This window comes from Zophobas morio, unplaced genomic scaffold (assembly GCF_036711695.1).
Source record: "Zophobas morio isolate AGI-343-1 ecotype UQ-CSIRO unplaced genomic scaffold, CSIRO_AGI_Zmor_V1 ptg000012l, whole genome shotgun sequence".
In the NCBI taxonomy this organism is placed as follows: domain Eukaryota; kingdom Metazoa; phylum Arthropoda; class Insecta; order Coleoptera; family Tenebrionidae; genus Zophobas; species Zophobas morio.
Window position 1 is genome coordinate 23,010,694 of NW_026972117.1, and position 21,216 is coordinate 23,031,909.

The 21,216-nt window shown below is 32.4% G+C and overlaps 2 protein-coding genes across 6 annotated transcripts; one reads left to right on the forward strand and one right to left on the reverse strand.

Annotated features, from left to right (window-relative positions):
* Positions 1–217: 217 nt before the first annotated feature.
* Positions 218–18,123, forward strand: LOC135128036 (TGF-beta receptor type-1). Of its 5 annotated transcripts, none has more exons than XM_064054840.1 (10): positions 218–624; positions 850–973; positions 4,708–4,859; positions 6,438–6,674; positions 6,731–6,961; positions 7,128–7,295; positions 7,347–7,519; positions 7,568–7,749; positions 7,801–8,005; positions 15,327–18,123. In XM_064054840.1, exons 1-9 carry the CDS (start codon positions 540–542, stop codon positions 7,982–7,984), a joined length of 1,536 nt encoding a protein of 511 aa, XP_063910910.1. In that variant the 5' UTR covers positions 218–539; the 3' UTR covers positions 7,985–8,005; positions 15,327–18,123. The 5 variants fall into 5 exon arrangements, with proteins under 5 accessions (XP_063910910.1, XP_063910909.1, XP_063910907.1 ...); XM_064054839.1 differs by lacking the exon at positions 4,708–4,859 and adding an exon at positions 5,338–5,525; XM_064054837.1 differs by lacking the exon at positions 4,708–4,859 and adding an exon at positions 4,121–4,281 and having other exon boundaries at positions 7,128–7,519.
* An 87-nt stretch (positions 18,124–18,210) lies between these two features.
* On the reverse strand, positions 18,211–20,514 carry LOC135128037 (polyadenylate-binding protein-interacting protein 1). Its single transcript, XM_064054841.1, has 5 exons — positions 19,856–20,514; positions 19,533–19,805; positions 19,314–19,480; positions 19,123–19,263; positions 18,211–19,073 (listed from the first exon to the last, which is right to left on the reverse strand). The coding sequence occupies exons 1-5, from the start codon at positions 20,384–20,386 to the stop codon at positions 18,974–18,976; spliced, it is 1,212 nt and encodes a 403-aa protein (XP_063910911.1). The 5' UTR covers positions 20,387–20,514; the 3' UTR covers positions 18,211–18,973.
* Between the last annotated feature and the right edge of the window lie 702 nt (positions 20,515–21,216).

Consider the following 21,216-nt stretch of genomic DNA (forward strand, 5'->3'; position numbering starts at 1 on the left):
AATTTTAGCGGTTGTACATAAGGGTAATTATTTGTACGTGGAGGTCGAGGTCATTCTACCTCTATGATTTACCACTGATTTACCACATGTCTGCAGTGTTGTAATTTAGTTTATCAGTTGATTTGGCCATGGCGCCATCTCTACAGAATTAACCCAGTTAGCGCCAGCTGTCATTTTAGCGCCCTCTATAGTTCATACGACGTAGTACGCAGTAAAGAGCAAGTGAGCAAGACTGATCACTGACATGGCTGATATTTTTGATTCGGTCATTCTAGTTTTTAAATGATTTTAATTTTATTTTAAAAAAGTGGTGTTTTGTTGTTGTCATGGTTTTATATCCACATAGTGACACTGTGTAAAATACATTCATAATGTCAACGTCAAGTACAAAGTGGAAGTGTAAACAATTATCAAATAATTGAAGTGTCCTCCTAATGGCAGACAACTATGGTTTTTCGCCGAAATTTTTTCTGCGAACATGTAAATAATTATGATAATCCACGTGAATTCTCGTTGGAATAGACTTTTTGTTGTTTACAATGCGTTCTAGAATACACCATAACATGTACAGGAGTTGCTTGTTAGCGTTTTGTTGCATATTTTGGCTGGGCCAATTCAATAATGGTAAGTATTTTTGACATTTCGATGTATACATCAAAACATCTCAAACCTGCCAATTAATCGCAGGTATTTAATTTAGTTTTATTATTGCATAGATATTCGCGTAACCCACTATTTTTTACAAACAAGTTCAGGGTTACTAAATTAGTATCTCATTTTAATATCAAATACCTACCCACATGTTTCTGCATTTGGATGTTTTCTCTATAATATGTTAACCTGTTTCAGGGGTTCAATCACTCAAATGTAAATGTGAGGTGTGTAAGGAAACGAACTTTACCTGTGATACAGATGGGTACTGTTTTACGACAACCTACTTGACGACCAAGGGAGGCATCGAGCATAATTATCGGTATGTGTTAACCACCTTTTAAACTATCCATAAACTGTCTTGTGTGAGTTCCCACGAGATAAAATTGATTTGCCTAATTTTTTGTTAAGTTTACAAACTTTCAGGAGTGTGTGTTTTCGAGGCAGAGTAAACAATTTAAACTAGAAATTTAAGAAATTGTTGAATTTTTCGGTATTTTGATAATCAATGTAATAAAATCAAGGTAGACATGGTTGGTTGGTAATGTATTTTATAACTGCAGTCATAAAAAATTGAATTTTACGTTATTAATAGATCAAATGCAGCTAATCAAATGATCAATACTATTGAGTTTTAATAATTTATTGCCAAACTTTTTGTAAAATCATTGGTTGTTCCCTCTACATTCGTTTATTACTCATTTAAAACGACGTAAAAGTTGCTACATGCTTTGTGTAGATTGTTTAGGTTCTTAATTTAATTTTCAATAACGGTTCACTGGTGAAATTAATTTAAATGACAAGTAATATTGATCTGTTACAAGATAACTATAATGAGAAAGCTTTATTCTATGCAATTTCCTTATAAATTTTAAAACACCTACATATAAACTGCTTTCTCCACTGTAGAATATAAATACTATAAAAAATGTTTTCATTAGAATAATTATTACTTGGAGATATTATTGTTAATATGGATATTATTGTTAATGTTTATGTTTGCATATTGAATGCATATTCATGAGTAAGCCAGATTTGAAATTGAGCGCAGTTATTTTATGTGTATTTAATACTGGTAGCCAGTCAGTAATGACCACTAACCAAAACAGTCCTCGATTCCTACAGTATTTTTCTTTTCGTTTTATTTACTGCTATTTTTCAACAGTTTAATGAGTTATGCTGTGTGGGGCATTGAATAATTTATTACAAGTTGCTACAATAGAATTAGCAGTGGCATTGGGTATAAGTAACATTTTTTTAGAGTAGTTCTCAAAAGTGTCGAAAAATTTAATTTTTTAATCAGCAGTCTGTGGTATTATTAGTTATTCATGTTTTCAAGTATTCGTCTACGGTTTAAATAATAAACATTTCACTCATTTAAAGTTATGGATATAATGCACCCTTATTTTTTTTAAATTGTTTATGCTCTATGTATTAGAAACGTAAGGACATACTTACTATCCATCAATAAAAACTGTATTGGTTGTGTTCGAGAAGTGAGGGAAGATCTATATTAAAAACGTAACGGTTTTTTTAGCGAATACTAATAAATTTTGATATAATAATATGTAATCTTGTAATGTGCCGATAATAGACAAGGAAAAGCTTATACGACGTTAAATAGTTCTAGTCTGAGTATGTGCAGTAAACAAAATGTTCGGTTTTTAATCAAATATTGCAAAAAAATTAACTTGTATGAATTAGTGATTTAAGTTTAATTTTTTTTAAGAATCTTAAGTGAAATTTACATATGTTATAATAATTTGAGATGACGTCATAGAATTTTTTGGACAGGATGAAGAGATAAATTTTGCTTGGTGGTTTACCATTTTCGTATGTCAAGAAAACTTGAAAGTTTATATCGAAATGACTCCGTTATAATAATTCTCCTAACCATCCCTCGGGAATTGAAACCGTAAATAATATGTACCTGTATATATTAGTTATCTACAGATTGGTGTTATATTTATATATTTGAATAAAGCTGAATACAAAGAAAAAAATCAAGGAAGGCAATAATTTATAAAAGTGTAATGAACTTTCCATCGTTAAAATGGATAGAGTGAAAATACTGTGAGAAGAACATGTTAAGTCGTCTCGACCAGAGGGCTATCATTTGCATTCTGAAATGGTTTCGTTAGGTTAAAACACGAAGGAATCACATAAGAGAATGATGAGTTTCCTCCCCTTAAATTCGCCAGTGGACCCTTCCAGATGCGTTTACGTTTACTGTGACGTTTTATTGGTGTGTTTTCGCAAAGTGTTTCCACTCTTAAGCTTAAGTGTGACGGTTCCATCGTAAATAAGCTTAAAAGAGATAAACTTATTTACGATGGAACCGTCACAAATAACCTTATCTCTTAACAGTGACTTCATAATTTCGGTTGTATTCTTTTACAGTCAGAGGGTCTTTTTAATATGAAATACCTTGCAAATATAGTTAATGAGTTTTAAAATATTTCAACCTTTACAAAATTAACACAAATTAAAGTGGAACTAACACATTGACATACACTGTAGTTGAAAAAAAAACATTTGTCTATTGGAGCCATTGTTAAATTGTGAGTGACAAAAATTAAAATTGAAACCGATTATATAGCAGTACAATTAATATATAGGATGCAACTTATTTTTTTATGTCCTTAAGAAGTTGCTTATATATTTATTAAAATCAATTTAAATTAATACAGTTCACTTGAGGAATAGTTACTTCCAAGTTTTCTCGACATTTCATAGCTCGTTTCTGCCTGTCTGTTGGTAATTTTTGTACTTTACAAATATTTTTTCTGATGATCCCCCACCAACAATTTGATGACGTCGCCCTAAAATTACTGTTAAGTAAATTTTGTTTAGAATGTACAAAATTATACTTCTATATCTGCGTTTTTTTAATTGGCCCTTATTTTGTTAAGTTATGTAGGCTTTTGGAAAAAGATTCTACGTTATACAGTTTGCTTGCGGTTCTCTTTATGTCTTTAGTCTTCAGTAATATTAAAATCGACAAGAATATATTGTCACTGATATTTAGAGCACTAATAAAAAAATTATCAAATTAGGAGTGATCGAGATATCATCCCTAATGACGAATTATGTTATTAGTTCATTTGTGATTTGAAAAGCCGTTTATGACATGAATATTTATTAGCAGTGCTTAGCAATTGACGGTAATGTGTGGAAGAGTACTGAGTTATTTGTAAAATTGCATCTGGGCTTGCTGATTGAAAATAATTGGCAATGTGATAACACTTAATAACGTTTTGTTGTATCCCTTCTAAAGAGGAAACTGTCAGATAATGATTGAATTTTACATAAAAAATATTGATTGCGAAAATGCTAAAACACAGCTGTACCTCGTTAGACATTGTTGAAACATATTCTTTAAAAAAGTATCGTATTAGTAACCAATTGATTTAAAAGAAATCTTATGAGCGTTGCTAAATTACTAACGGGCTGTCAAAAACCACGCCAGCTGTTTAGACAAACGCCAGTTTTTCCCACCTGAGGAACCCCGGTGGTGCAGCAGTCCCACGACCAGATGCTGTCGTGACAGGGATTTTTGTAATGCACATCAGAAGGCACAACTAGCAAGGGTGCCTCATAATAATGAACTCCATCATTTCGAGAGTGCAGGTAACAGTGTGGCAATCCCAAAGTCCTGATACTATAATACCGCTAACGGTTTAATAACTGTGTTAAATGCAAGTTTTCACACTAACAGTTTTCTATTTTTTCTTTTTTTTTTTGTTTCTTTTTTGTTAACGAAACTTCCAGTTGCAGCTTACGTGGTTCAATTGCAACTGACAAGAGTGGTTTAGTATTTAGTGTTACTTTAGCGCTAGTCTCCAACCTCGCGTCGAAGTCCTTTTTCCCACCCATTTCCTCGATCCCCAAGACTGGCTATCAAGAAGAAAGTTCGACGTTTAAGTGCAAATTTAAAAAAAAATGTGGAAAATATGAAAATTGTTTTTTGATTGTTCATGTAGCTGGTTAAGAAAAAATGTAAATTATTTTGTGGTTATGTAATTGGCTGTTGTTGATGAATCGAATAAAATTTAGGTGCCTGGATCGGGCCTTACAAGTTCCTCATAACAATCCCTTGTTCTGCCATAAGCAGAAGTCCCTCAATACTACATTTGTCATGGAGTGCTGCAAACACGAAGATTTCTGCAATGCTCACCTTTCACCCCAACTAATGCCAAAGCCCCAAGGTAAAACGTGCAGTGCCACCTTTCAAACATTCTATATTTTTTTCTTCAATTTCATTTACTTCAGCAGCACTTAGCCTATCCTATCTTTTTTTAACACGGTTGTAGTTACTTCTGCTGTAATTAGCATAGCCTGTAATATATGACTTCTTAGCAATAATTGTTAGATAGCAGTAACCACCACTTGAAAAAGAGGTGAATCACATCTATCCATGTAGAGATCTTCAACTAAGTCATGTAACTTGTGTGATGCACCTTTTGTATAGTTAGTTACTTATTTCAGATCTACACAGTAATTGGTGGCAGTTGCGCAAACCCAGCTTCAGTAATAATAAGCATGCATTGTTTAGACGTTACGTTTTTTTCAGCATCCGAAAGTTTCCACCTGATTTGTAGTTGCGGATCTGTAACTACAAATCTGGTTACTATAAAGGATCCAAACCGACTATTTAATATGTAAAGTTTTTTTTTCTGTTTATAGATGTATTCCCAAAAAAAGTATACCAGAATTGGTAAATTTGGTCGACATGTCACTCGGCTATTGTTACGAATTTGCCATAGTTACCAATCATCCGCAATATACCAAAATGGCATCATCGTGTTGTAACGATACAGATTTTTGTAACGCTAATATAACTTTGTCGTTGCCAGACGATATTAGGCCACCAGGTTAGATATTCAATTGAAATTTAAAAGGGCTTCATCTGTGTCTATTACAAGTATCGTCAATCATTGGGCCGTTCGAAATTCTGGTTTGCAAATATTGTTCTGTTTATTCATTGTCTCGGCGTCGTGAATTGTTTGAATTATTTCATTTTGTGTTGCATACAGTCCAGTTTTTTCATGCATGAGATGCTGCCATTATTCATTGCTTAGAAATAATACGGTGTTTTTTTTTCAAATGAATATTGGTTTACGTCATAACTTGACAAATATGTCTTAGTTGTAATGGTATTAGTTCTGATTGCTATTGTTCAGTGAGCAACAAGTGTTTATTATTAACCAATTAGAAATAAATTCTGATTATAAATCCAGAACTACGTAAGAGTAAAGGAAATCAAATTTTAATTTACAGACCATAATTAATTTAACAAATTAACCGTTATATTGCATAGTAATATTAACGACTACAGTAAAGGATCGATATTCAGTAGACTAAAATTATATGCCAAGTTTTATCAACTTGTATGATTCTGGCCAAAAAAGTGAGACGCTAATGTAAATGTAGTGTTTTTAATGAATTATATACAGCGAAAAACGGTTTAAATCAGTGTTCAATTTTTTGGCCACAGTTCTATATTGTGACGTCTGCTTTACCACGTTTGACTAACGTAACTCTAAATAACTGTATTTTGCACGAATAAGAATTTTGTTGTCTTTAAGAAACATAAATACCTAATTCAAACACTAACTCTACAACAAAATTCTTGTTTTACATTGTCTGGTTTTCCGTTGCACCTTTTGCTTGCAGTGCTTTGCTTTTTGTGTGCTTTTTATACTTACTGGTTGCCAGGTAAGTTAATATTCATATTAATTACAACTTATGCGAGAAACATATATCTGATTTAAACTTTTAATCAGTCCCGAAGAGCCCCTTTTCCACATCGGAAATAACGTTAATAATCGTCATTTCTTCGATACTGCTTCTCTTGGCGATTTTGGGCGCTTTTTACTTGTACAAAACCAAACGTAAAAGAAGTGGTATGCATCATCATCTTCGACATGGTGAAGATAGTATTGAAGCTCCAGATCACCCCATTTTGAAGGGTGTAAGTCTGCAGCATATGATAGAAATGACCACAAGTGGTAGTGGTTCAGGTATGGCAGTGCAGTGGTGTTCATTTTTTGATACCTACTAGTGATTGTCTTTTTAGGCCTACCGTTGTTAGTCCAACGCAGCATAGCCCGACAAATACAACTTGTTGAAATAATTGGGCAAGGGCGCTTTGGTGAAGTGTGGAGGGGTCGGTGGAGGGGCGAAAACGTTGCTGTTAAAATATTCAGCTCAAGGGAGGAGAGGTCGTGGTTTAGAGAAGCTGAAATATATCAGACTGTTATGCTTAGGCATGACAATATTCTGGGATTCATCGCAGCTGATAATAAAGGTAAATAATTACATTTATTACGACATATGTAATATACTTGTGATTTATGAATCCATCTTGATTTTTACCCCAGAGATTCAGATTTAAAACTATAACAACATTTTACAACTTAATTTTGAAATCACAAAATGAACTTATTTTTGTTTCTCGATAATACTTTTATTAGATAATGGAACGTGGACTCAGCTGTGGCTCATCACCGACTACCACGAATATGGATCCCTTTTCGACTTCCTGGGTAGAAATACCATGGACACCAACGGTATGATCCGAATGGCCTTGTCCATTGCCACTGGTTTGGCGCATTTGCACATGGACATTATGGGAACTCAAGGTTTTTTCTTTCTTTATGTTCTAAAAACATCTAATGAGAAAATATCTACAGGTAAACCAGCCATAGCTCACCGTGATTTGAAGTCGAAGAATATTTTAGTCAAATCAAATTTCACTTGTGCGATCGGTGACCTAGGTTTAGCAGTACGTCATGACTCCACCACCGACACAGTCGATATTCCACTAAATAACAGGGTGGGAACTAAACGTTACATGGCCCCAGAGGTAACCTCTACTCCATATTTTTAATACAAATACTAATTTTTTGTATAGGTCCTCGACGAAACCATGAATGTGAATCATTTCGATTCATTCAAGCGGGCCGATGTTTATGCTTTGGGCCTAATATTTTGGGAAATTGCACGGAGGGGCAATGTGGGCGGTATTTATGATGAGTACCAATTACCATTTTATGATGCTGTGCCATCTGATCCCACAATAGAAGAAATGAGACGGTGAGTGTGTATTTGGGTTCGTGAAATGGTATCAAATCGGATTTTTCGCAGGGTTGTTTGTGTAGAGAAACAAAGACCTAACATACCAAATCGTTGGCAGAGTTGTGAAGCTCTGCGCATTATGTTAAAATTGATGAAAGAGTGTTGGTATCACAACGCCACGGCTAGGTTGACAGCTTTAAGGATTAAAAAGACACTCTCTAACTTCAGGACATCTGAAGAGCTTAAAATGTGAATTGTTGAATGTTTGTGAAAGGTAAGTGAAGCAGAAATTATTTTTTAAACATAGATTTTTTTTTTCAAATCGGTTTATAAAGAAAAAGTCAGTAAAATAATGTTCATTAAAAACATCCGCTAGATTTAACAGTATTGGTACTAAGTGGAGACTTGGTGAAACTGGTTACAAATTGGATATAAATTAGGTACATCAATTATGGTGAGAGCCAAAATTTTCATTATGGTCATTGTTTTTAAAAACATAGTGTTCAAATATGTTAAGAATAAATTCATTTCAGTGTTGATAATTTTTGAGTTGTAAATTTAAAATGAATGGCCTCACTATTGACGGTTTAATACGAAAACAGATTAGAAGTAAGTAAAGAGAATAAATCTTGCTTTGGAAAAGCCAAGTATAAGAATCCCCTATCAATAATAAGAAATTTTAGAAAAAGTGTACCATTACGATGCTAAGATTTTTTGATATAGTGTAATTTCTGTTCTATTTGCATGACAATCGTTTCCACTAAATAAGATATTTTTATCTACGCAAGTTATAATTTATTGTCTGGTAGAGTATCGTCCACACAATTTGGGCTCTGTAAATTTCATTTTAAAATTGTGAGGTGCTATTTTGGAAAATATGAAGTGCCAAAAGTGTATCAGGTGATCCTTTAATTTGGCAGTAGATAATATCTAAGCGCACGTTCCGTGTTATTTATAGCATGACGTCAGTTCTGGGACGTTGAGTTGTAAACATTAAAATGAAAATTAAATAAAGGACGACACTGCTTTTTGTGAATTGCTGAATACCTCAGAACTACGATTGTTATTATAATTTTTTTCGGCGTCGTTGTATTGTGTGTGTGTCAAACTGAAGTCAGTTGACTTAAATTACTACTTATTACTTTGTTCTGAGTTACTCATAGGCGAAAGTAACATTAAAAGTGTAATATTTCCGTCATTGTGTCAAGTTATTTATTTTGGCTTCGATTCATCTTAAAAAATCAGCATCTCAATGTGTACAATAATTTCAATTCTGGTTGTGTCCATTTTTAGTGCCCCTTTTTCATTTCACTAGAGCCTTTGATATTGGATTTTGACATGTGGTGTCTTTGATGATTTGAATGTCAGTTGTGAATTTATTCGTTGCATTGTTGTTTTGTAAACACAGAAAATACATGGGGATTAATGTAGTGTGGCAAATATACAGGGTGTTGCCTGCTTAGCTCACGATTTTGATTTTAGAGTTGGGTTATTTTATTTTAAGAAAACTCAGATAAGTGAATCGTTTTTGAGAAAATTGATAACTTTTTATTGTGACGCTTTATTGAAAATTTAGTTAAACACATAGTGTAGCAATATGACGTAAAAATAGTTTCATTAGTTCATTTTTACGTGAATACAAAACAAAACAATTTTTGATGTTTTGTACAGCCACATTTCAATTTTATAACCTAAGTTTTTGAAAATATTCAAAACTGCATATATTTTTATTATTTTATGCAGTGATTTGTCCTCATATTATATCGTTAGGAGTCAAGGTTTGGGTTGAGTTGAGTTTCTTCTTTATAAAGCTTCTCCAGTTTTTACTGTCTTGTTGCTACCTTCCAAAATTTGCCTCTGTTGCTCAGGATATCTATAACGTCCTTATTTCAACTTTTGGTTGGTCCACTTCTCTTGTGCTGGTTATTCTCTATTTCTATATTTTTTATTTCGTCTTTTCTGCCGTTCTCATTAGGATCAGTTTCCACTTCTACACAACAAAACTCTACACCATTAGTTTTGTTTTTTTTTTTCTGAACATTTTCGTCGCTTTGTCATTATATCCTGACGTTTTACTTAGTTTGATTCTTCTGATTGCGTCCCACGTTAATATTTTCTCCTCCTGAGTTTCTGTTGGGTTTTCATCCATTTCCTAGTTTTTGATTGTTTTGATTTTTCGTCCTTGATTGAATCTTCTGTTATTAATACTTCGTTTTTATGTTGTAGTCCATTAATCCTTGGTTCTTCCTTATTTATTCATCCTTTTAGTGTTCTATAGAACAGTTTCGTATTTTTTTTTGCTCTTTTGATGTAAAAACTGTTCAAAAATTTTTCAATTTTTCCTTTTCGTCTTCTTTACATTTTCCTTTATTACAGTTTTGTTTCTTATACGGCTTATAATTTTCTGTTGTTTGTTACTTAGATATTGTTTCCGTGTTATGTTTTCCCAAAATTTCATTTTTTACTTGTTCGTTCCACCATCCTGTCTTGTTAATTTATTGAGTCCATATATTTCTTCTGCAGAGCTGTCGACGCCCTCCTTAAAAATTTTCGTTTTGCGTCTTTTACTTTAGCGTAAGCTAAGGAAGTGTAGTAATCGAGTTCATCGGACGAATGACCACTTTTATGTTTTCTCTACGTTTCATTACTCCCACGGTACAAAAAAAGTGGTCCCCGTTTTCGTCTGTCTTGTCTGTATCCGTTTTTATTAGACACGTAATCTTCGAAGCTGGTGGACCGATTGTTGTCAAATTTTGTACGTATATTAGAAATATCATGTAGATGGTTAAATGCTAACAAAATTTTGATAATCATCCCCACCAACAACGTGATGACATCCCCTCAAAATTTTTCATAATAAGTAGGCTTTAAATTTTATAAGATAACATACTTGTGCACCTCCTAATACAAAATTTTCAATTCCAACACAGGATTTTTTTTGTTCTTGGGCTATCTTGCTATTTATTATCTAGGTGTACTTTTTGGACAAAAAAATCCAAGTATGGTTACTTCGTTAATTGATCCTCTGTTCTGTGTTGGAGAGACAAAATCAATCAAATTTCAGTTTATTTTAATACATATGCATACATTTAAGGCCGCCGCTAATACGATATGACATGGTAATGGTCAAATTCTTTCGAAGTAACTAGTTTGCGTTTTGATTCTAAATTAGAATATATTGCAGGTAATAGCGTAAAAATGGAGAATTAAAAGGTAGAATATTATTCAATTTCTGAATCAAACCTGTTAAAATTTAAAGGTTGTTAAAAAATAAACAACCAATCAGATTTACGAATTTAACTTGTTAATATCGAAATTTACAGTTTAACACCCTTTAAATTTAACAAGTTTTTAGAGAATTGCCCCTTTAGTAACAATGCATTTCATTTTCAAAGATTAATAGTTGCTGTTTTCCCTTTAAATGTGGAAAAAATCTACTATAGTTATTTTAAACTAAACCGCAAGACAAACAACCACCAAGTAAGAAATCTCCACAATCGGAAGTATTATTTTGTCGGTATTAAGATTGCCAGAACGCGTTTAGACCTATTGCACAGTTATCACAAGAAGAAATTACAAACAATTAGTTTCTAAAGAAAGCTTATTTTTACTTCCCGAGCGTAAGCTAAGGAAGTATTGTAATAGGCTCCGTCTGATGAGTGGCTACTTTCATGTTTTTTCGACATTTCATGTCCTTACGAGTACGAAAAATTAGGTATCGTGATTCCCTCTCTCTGTCGTCTGTGTCAATCTTTATTAGAGCCTCAAAAAAAACGGGACCGATTGTTATCAAATATTATATGTATGTTACGAATATTTTATAGGTGGACATTCGGATTTTTGGAAAAATATCAAAATTATGTAACATTTTGCAATTTAACTTGGAAACTGTAATGAATCTGTGCTGAGTTTTTACGCTAGGCATCCAAATTTTTGGGAAAGAAATCAAAATTGTATGCAATTTAACTTTGAAATTGTTCTGTTTTTGGCCCTCTAGAAATTATGACGTCATTTTACAATTTTACCAGATTTGTGTATTCTGAACGTTTGGCATCTAGTTTTTTGAGAGAAAAAAAATACTGAGTTTGTTTAGTTAATTAATTAGTCCTCTCCTCTGCGTTGAGACAAAATCAAATTTCATTTTCTTTTAATACAAATGTCTCCGCCGATGCTTATAATCTAAATGTGCTAATAGTCGAATTCTTTCGATGTATAAACATAAACAGTCGAAGTTAAGCATATACTGAGAAAATTGAACAATGAATCAATCGAGTCATTTTTTTTTTTAATATTAATATACAGAGTCATCAAAATTGATTGAGAGAGTTGGTAAACCTGAACTTGAATAATTTGGTTTATTAAGTTGTATAAAAATATTAGCTGTCAGATTTGAAGTTTCAAGTTTCAAATTTCAAAACTCAGTGGCGTCTTTTTTCGATTTTTTTTTTTGGTAAAAATATTAGTTGTCAGATTTGAAGTTTCGAATTTTTGTCACGCCACTGAATTCATTGCCATATAACCTTAAACAAATCTGTCATAAGGTTGACAAACTTCACGACAAAAACAGGGGGTACCAACTCTCTCAATCAATTTTGATGACCCTGTATAAGACTATCACAAAAGATAAAATGTCTAGAATAATTTTTTGTATTATTCATTTAATATAACTAGAGTTGTTTAATTGATTGTTCTTCAGGGGAGAGAGAAGAATTATATTTGAGAACAATTTAAATGCGCACTAGTTTTAATGAAATGTGAAATAAGTCACAGCATTATTAAAAACATTTCTGCACAGAAGAAACTATTTCAGCATTCGTAAAACTGAAAGGGCAATAAATAAAATAATGGCAGATTATTTTTTCTATCTGCGCAATAAATAATGCAATTTAGAATTATTTAATTAAATTTGCTCGTTCATAAAAATAACTGTTTCTTTAATAAATCAACTTGTATTTGAGAAAAAATAAACGAGCATTTCAAATGTTCCGTAAATTACTAAAATGTGCATTAGTTCACAGTAAAGTGGGCATTACTGCCCATTCACAATGGACATAAGGCATAACAAGTACATAAAGCTTACAATAATACATAAAGTTGAAACGATGGAAAACGTGTACCCCTGTTCACAGTGGACGAACGTAATTCTTATGCTTATGAACGTTTTATGTAATCCTTATGGGCGTACACAAAGTTGAAATAAGTTCAACTTTGTGCACGAATTATGTCAAAATTATGTTAAAATCTAGGGACTTTTGAATGCTGCTATTGAATTCCCTTTGACAGTTGGCACTTGGCACTTCACACCTTTGATTATATTATATAAATTATAATCAAAGCTTCACACTGCGAGTCTGTTCTGTACTGCGAGTTGTCAAGTTCGAATATCGTATGAATTTGTAGGTTAGATATTTTGATTGACTCAGTTTGAGGTTAGCCGTTTCTATGTTTAGCCGGGAGTTATTCCGTTCTGCGTTTGCGCAGTTTAAGAATTCTTACAGAGTTCACTCTGTCCACTGTGAACGTAGATAAGCATAAGCCAGACACAAACCAAAAACGTAAATTATGTTATGCGCTCGTTCTTATGTCTTATGTCCATTGTGAATGGGCAGTTACACTCCCACTCTTTAAAAGACGTGTCATGTGCTGCATTTCGCGCCAGTTCTAAACCCAAAAAGCATTTTAATTATTATTCAATAAATTAATAATGTTTAGTAATTGAATTTTTTGATGAAAGAATGTTTATTTTAAGTTTCTTTGTTAATTTTTTTCAAAATTTTTTATTTGTTTAACTACTTTTGTGCTATGAATATCTTATGTTTTTGTTAATTTTGTATGCATTCATAAAATACATTTTAATACAGCAGGTCTATTTTTCTTTGTTATTTTCTATACAGTTTCAATAATGCACGCAGTACAGAAAATCATTGCCCGAAACAATAATTTTATTATTCCAATTTGCACTTAATATAATGCACAAAATGCAAAAACTTATGGCGCAACATAGTAAATTTAATGCACAAATGTTATTGCGCATAGTATAAAATTTAATGCACAAAGTATTAAAAATAATGCACACGTAATTACGACCCATTATATTTTAAGTAACTAAACTAATTTTTAAATCCGGACATAATTGTATGTTATGTAACACGTTTTATAAACGCCTCTTTAGACTCGAGGTTATTTAATCACAAGCGGGGCGAGTGTTTAAAAACCGAGTATCTAGCGAAGTTTTTTCTATAACTATAGATTTAAACTCTGAAATTTGTTAGCTTACAAAAATAAGACACTTTTTTTTACAAGAAGCAATTAGGGCTGTTGACTATAGGACAGAATTTGAAATTATTATTTTACTTTCTTCCAAAATAAAATTTTAGTGTGTCAGTAGATCGTTAAATCGCCAGTAATAATCAGCGAACGTTGAGAGTTACATAACTAACTGGCACCAGTTTAAATTTCTTTAATTTCGTTATGCTGAATCTAGTTTTTTCACAAAACATTTTTGCAATATTGCTGCTTATTTTTTTGACATTTTATGTTTGATAATTGTTGACAAACTTTTTAGTTAATTTTACCCATGTTAGGAAAGCTAAATTTGGAGAACTTAGTTTGGGAAAAGATTTTTGTGTATAGAAGAACCTGAAAGACATTGGGAAAGAAATATGTGTGTATAACGTTTAAAGTTCATGTAGTTTACGTACCTTCGTTGCATATGTCATGTTTTATCCAGTTATTAGTTCCTTTTGTCCCGAATCTTGGCTAACTTAGTTTTGGTACAGAAGAATTGAGCACTCAATTCAAGAGTTAGCAAGACTTTAGGGTTGTGCTTAAGTGAAGTCAAATAAGAAATAAAGCTGTGATTTAAATCGGAATTTTCGAGACACTACAGGTAACACAAAATCATATACAGGTGTTCCAGATAAAACTCCGCGGAGAAATATTGAAACCCTGTAAATGCCACTGTTTTTAGTTTGACGCGAGAAGGTTAATTTATCGCAGTGGAAGTATGATGCATGTGTCAGAAACAATTTTCTTTGCTGGCTTGCGAAAATAGTTCAGTTTTTTTTTAATTCTGAAAAACATTAATGATGAAAACTGGATCGGTCCTAGTCCATGGCCACCTCACAGTCCAGATTTAACGCCCTTCGATTTCTTTTGTGGTGATAAAAATGAATTTATGTTTGTGCCTCTATTAATCGCAATAAGTTGTGAATTAATAAAAAGTTTTGTGTCCAGTTGGAAAGACAACATACTTACATGACCGCTGTTGAAACAAATGTTACTAGTTGTGTAAAATAAAGTGGCAGTCCATTAGTTCACTCAATTTTATTATTATTTTTTTTTAATTATAAATTTTATTTTTTTATCACACGAAAATTAAATAAACACCAAAGTATTTTATATCATTATAATCGTAATTTACTGATTTATCAAAATCTATTAAAACAAATATCCATTATAATAACAAAAAGTTTGCGTTGTGAATGGTCTCTTCTGTGTTTCAGAGACGATTTTTTTTATCATTTACGTTATGTTTTATAAAAAAAGTGTAAGCGGTTTTCACTGTGTACTTAACATTATTTTCAATTTTCCAGGTATGCAAAACTGAATATGAAGTGAGTAGAAGAACGATAACGTGCATAATTTTTATTAGTTAAGTCGTTTTAATATAACGGTGATTTTTTTCGGGTATTAACATGGATACGTGAGTCCTATGTGATAATGTCGATTTGTTGGAAACGTGAATGTCTCATAGGACATATGAAAGGGATGCGTGAAAGTGTGAAGATTCAGCCCACTGCCTAGTTCAGTTCATATCCACAATACCGTACTGCCTACCCACCCATTCCATAGTTTATAACAGTCGACAGCTTCTTCCTGTTCCAGTTTATTTTCCGTGTACAGTTGACCGTATTGTGATCTTTTCTAGGTCTCTGCTTATCGCATTCGATTGTTCGTCGAGTTGCGTTTGTTCAGCACTTTACTAAAATGTTAACTGCCGATATGCCAAAGCCATAATAATGTCAATTATTTTCTACATAAACAGAATAATAGTGTTAAAAAGACAATATTTTTTATTCAATTGTTACTCTGTGCAACCGCGGAACAACGAAGTAGGTAAGCAGAGATCATTCATCAGTGTTGTAGATATAGTAGTAAATATTGTACATCTTTTGTTTTTTTTTTTTAATTTTTTTGTTAAGTCTGCCAATATTCTGTATCCAGTTCAATTCAAGCAAACTCCTAACTAGTCAACAATAGTGCAGAAGGAAACAAATTTAATAGACGAAATAAAATAGGTTTTTTGCAAGGTGTTCATTTATTTAAAAGAAAATCTCTTTTATATATTTTTTTGATCGTTTGTACACAAAGTATATGACGGTGTACTTATATGGTGACGTGCACGTGAATTATTTAGGTTTTTAATAAAACCTACTACCTCTAATAAAAAATAATCTGTTTAAATATAGTTTAAATAATTATATTTCCTGTTTTTGTTTGTTTGTTTTATTATTGAAGAGAGAAAGATGCATGTAGATTGTAGTTTCTAAATATCAATCTTCATCTTTTTTGTGTATGGGTAAAAGTGAATGGACGGTACAAACGACGTTTCGTAACAATTCGATTTTGTTTTAATTATAGTGAACGCCTTGTTTTGGTCGATCTTTGCGGCTTGTGTGAGTGAAGAAAGGGGTGAAAAAATTTCGTAGTTCCTACAGTTTGACACTGACTTATTTACTGAGTATGCGTCTGTAAGTTGGTGTCAACTTTTAAGTTATATATTTTTTGGTCATCTTCTGTTATTAGTTATGAAGCAAGCGTGTAGACCTAAAAAGTTTTATGATAGTTGTTGCATATTTTTGATTTGTAAATACAGTTTTAGTTATCTGAGGAGAAGAACGTAATTTTAACGTGTATAAGAATTTAATTGTGCTAACTATATTTTTAAGGATATTTATAAAAATTTAATATGTAATTGTTGTGAGCCTAACATATTTAGTTTTGCGAAAAAAATAAATAATAAATAAAACAAGAGTGTCTCTACATTAAGGTGCACCTCAAAAAAAGATTGACAAAATATAGTTTGCATAAGGATATTTTTAAGTGGTTAAAGTTGTATACTCTAATAATATATAGTTATTCTAATCATGTAATATGATAATTTTAAGTTGTACAGTTATATAGATTAACGTTAGTATGTAAAAACATGATTGATTTCCATATACACACAACACTTTTTTCCTCAATTTATTTATTGTCAGGATAAACTGTCATACCTCAATTTCAGAATGGAACTGTTTAGGGGGACGTAGTTGTTATTATTGTTGTGCGCGAGATTTCGGTATATTGCGTGTTGAGGAAAAAAAAAACAAGTATTGGAAATATAAAATTGGTGCGAAATTAAGACTGATTTGAAATAATTTCTCTTACAAAATTAAAATACTAGTTAGATTTTTTATATTGATTAGATTAGTAATGTGGACCGATAATTTGTTACATTTTTTGCACAAATTATTCACTACCTATACATACCAATATACAGTAATAATGAATGTTATATTCAACAATCTTGTGTAGACGGTTAAACCGAAATGGTTCTTGTCTTTTGTCAATATGTAAATACAGATGTAGCTATCCTCATTATGAAGAAGTGGTTAACCATTAAATGGTAAAATATTTTTTAAATAACAATAGTGCTGTTTGCAAGGTACAAATTCATGTCAGAGTTTTATACAAGAGTAAATTTGTTGTCAAGTTTTTGCCAAATGTGTGCGTGGCCATATTTATCGTGTCGACATTAACTGTGATTCATTGCTACCCAAACTGCTCATCTGCACCGTTCTACGAAGATAAAGCTCAGCCTCATTTTACAGGAACATCTTTCTTATTTGCAGACGTTTATAGTTGGGTAAATAGGGCCGCGTGCAAAAGTTGTAGAGAACATAGAGATTAAGGTATTACACGAAAGACAAAGAAAAACTAAATTACAAAAATTTTACACGTTTACACATTTGGGCTATATTTTGGGAACGCAACAGTATACATTTTTGGAATAAATGATGGAAGTACTGTAATCTCTATAAGTAGATTAAAAATTTCCTCAGGATAAATGTACACACAAATGCAATAGTTAACCTTACTCAATACTTCATAGATATAGATTTTTTTGTTAAAGCAAATGCATTATATAATTATATTCTAAATTTTTCATGTTTTGGATGTTCTGTTACATATTGTGAATCTTCAAATTTATTTGTATTTAAGGCATTTAACCTAAGTATGATTTGCATTTTGTTTTCTTTTTTAAGTTTATGTACAGAGATGTTTTGTGCTTAGATGCGACTATATACCATTTGTAAACGTATTTGAAAATATATTACTACTCCTAAATGTGTTTTATGTACCTGTAAAAAGTTTTATTATAGGAACACTCTGTATATGTGGTCGGATAGGTAAGTATTTATGAAAGCGCAGAAATATAAAACTAACATATATTTATCAATTCGATAATTAATTGTGTATCAATTAACAAAATCAGAAATCGTAAAGCTTAATGGACTTTCTGCACCTTAACAACGCATTAGCAACGGTCAGCGGTCATATTACACTGAGCTGTGCAAAAACTCCAGTTCAATGTTACCATAAATAATGGCCTTGAGATAAGCTATTTTGGCTACAATAATTACAACATAATCGCGAATTACACATCTTAACTGTTGCATGTTGGAATATATAATTTTTAAAGGTCATCTAAAGGCCAACTGATGCAGCGAATAAATAATATCACCTATAAAATGAAACAAACACATTGTAAATAACCATACAAAAAAAGAAAAACAAATACAAAACCACTATGTGATGTTTTCAGTTCGTTTTTAACCTATAAATGAGGAAACGTCTTGATCTATGCAATAATGTTCGAGAATAAATATTTCCAATATTAGTTCTCAAAAAATAATAACCTTATTTATAAAAACGCTTGTCACAATTTTATGACATTCTGACGTATAGCTTCGTACATACATGGTGATTTAAAATCAATTCACTTTGTCCATGTGGAAGAAATGTGTCAGCTCTGGAATGAAAATAATGTTTTTATAATTAAGGCTTTCCTTTATTCTTATGATCTACGAGCATAGTCCTTTTTTTTCTTTTTATATATACAGAGGGCTAAACTTTTTTAAACTTACGTTTTTAAATACATAAGTTACATTAAATTTTAATAAAGAAAATTTCGAAACTATCGATTACTCAACTTAACAAACTCTTTAAAAGCAGCTTGGATCTCTTCATCCATTTCTGGTTCAGGATCATACAGCTCATCAGGGTCAGACGCGTCTCTGTGAAATGTACACAAGTTACTAATTCACTTTCAATTATTTAACTCACGTTAGATATTCATCCGTAGAGTTTATATTTGCTGCAAGAAACTCATTTTCCTCTGAAGTAAATTTCGAACCATCAGTGTTATAGAAAACAGTATGTGGTGGGGCTTCATTCCAAAAAGGATTTTCCGTTTCTGAATTAGAACTGTAATCGCAAAAAATAAGATTATTTTTATTTACAAAAATGTGTATTACTTGGTATTTGTTGGACTAGTGTGACCCCACTGTGAACTCCTTAAATTAATGACGGAATTAATTAGGCTTGCAGCAGTTCCTGTCACAGTTGGCTGCACTTCAATTAATTTAGTAAAAACTTCATCCAATGCTTTTTTATTATATAGCTCAAGAGAGTATCCTGTTAACTAAAAAACAAATTTTCTTAATATAGAAAATAGTAACGCAGATATGAATTACTTTCAGTGCTTGACAAATACATTTCACATTATCATTTCCACCAATTTGTAGTAAGTGTTTATAAGCGTCAATTAGATAGTTTCCATAAATATTTTCATGATGAAGCTGAGTATACAATTCAGCCACAAATAGCAGTAAGCCTGATTTGTTTAAATTATTACTTAGTTCTTTTTGACATGTCAAGTGAAGCTCAGCTCGAAATTCTGGACAATATTGTTCAATGAAACAACACAGTTTTGCCGCTGAATATCGAAAACTTGGATGATTGATCGCCTACAAAATAATTGTGATCACGTTTTGCTACCAACGAGTGCTAGTAGTACCTGTTGGACTAGAAGTTGAGCTGCACGTGAAAGAACTAAAACATCTCCGAAGTACGGGCATAAAGTATCCATAAATATGTCTAAGAGATCACTAAACTGGCCAGGGTCTTTGGTTAGAGTGTCGATGAGATGATTCAGGCGAATGTCATCAGGAGATCCAACAAAGTCATCAACGCTATCAGTAAGTGATTGCTGAGCCGAATTTGAGTCTGTTACTTTATGTTTCTTTAGTCTATTCTGTATGGAGCTCGCGGAGTTCGCTGGTGTGGCATTTGCTGGTGTGGCGTTAACTGTACTCAGACTTTGATAGTATGAGGGGAAAAACTCTGGTGCGTCTGCTGACAGTCTAGATTTCGACGTTTTAACGTCTTGTTTCTGTGGTGGCAAATTTGATGACTTCTTCGCGTTTCCTGGCGTAGCCGCTGGTGATTTTGATTCTTCGAGTAGACGACTCGGCGGTGTATTTGGAAGTCGTAGTCCTTTCGGAGCTTCTCGTTTACCGTCCCAGAGTTGTTGTGGTTTATTATCCATCTCTATATATTATTTGTATCGGTTCAAAGTACGATTTGGCTCCAGAGTTCCAGTTTATTTTAGAAATCTTCAAATTTGCCTACACAACACCAACACAACACGAGCGGCACACATGCGTCAATTTCGACTGACAGGGATACCAATATTACCAATTGAGGGGCAAAGAAATAACTGGGGTAACTAGACATGTAACCATAGGCGGAGCAAAGAAATCTCTGTAGGGTATCGAAAAAATAAGGAATAAATTATTAAAATTACATAACAATGAAAATAGTTAAAAACTCCCAAACAGAAAATGCGATATTTGACATAATCAAAGATAACATTTTTTTTGTGATAAATAACCATTTTTAGCGACTAGTTTTGGGCACTTTTTTATATTTTATAAGATAAATGTCACATTTACAGTAGCGGTCATTTCTACAGAACCACTCGATAAAAAGTCAAGTTGGTAGCCCTGTCATCTAGTACTTTACGCCGAACGCGGTTGGTAGCCGTAGTTGATATGGCAATCGAAATTAGCACAACACGAATATTTCGGTTGCCCTCAGCTATGCCGCACTGTATCCCGTACAGACTGTATGTTCTGTTCAACTATTTATTAAAATAAAATATCTACATTGACAATGGGGCCATCTAACCTGTCGAATTTTTGACACATAAGTTTCCCCCAGAAACCCGTCAAGGTCACTTACACCAAACAAATTTTGAAAATTTACACTAGGGAGTGGTTCTATAGAAAAGATCGCGACTTTATGTCAATTATTAATAAGTTAAGGAAAACACTAGACTTTCATTACGACAGTAAAACTCTAATGTAAATTTTACAA

What these genes read in the sequence shown, in the direction of transcription:
- LOC135128036 (XM_064054836.1), top strand. Translation starts at nt 540, where the DNA reads ATGCGTTCTAGAATACACCATAACATGTACAGGAGTTGCTTGTTAGCG. An exon ending in AACGTTACATGGCCCCAGAG is followed by an intron (nt 7,520 to 7,567) that starts GTAACCTCTACT and finishes TTTTTTGTATAG; the next exon opens with GTCCTCGACGAAACCATGAA. An exon ending in ACAATAGAAGAAATGAGACG is followed by an intron (nt 7,750 to 7,800) that starts GTGAGTGTGTAT and finishes GATTTTTCGCAG; the next exon opens with GGTTGTTTGTGTAGAGAAAC.
- LOC135128037 (XM_064054841.1), bottom strand. Translation starts at nt 20,386, where the DNA reads ATGGATAATAAACCACAACAACTCTGGGACGGTAAACGAGAAGCTCCG. An exon ending in GTATTTGTCAAGCACTGAAA is followed by an intron (nt 19,481 to 19,532) that starts GTAATTCATATC and finishes TTTGTTTTTTAG; the next exon opens with TTAACAGGATACTCTCTTGA. An exon ending in TCTACGGATGAATATCTAAC is followed by an intron (nt 19,074 to 19,122) that starts GTGAGTTAAATA and finishes TACATTTCACAG; the next exon opens with AGACGCGTCTGACCCTGATG.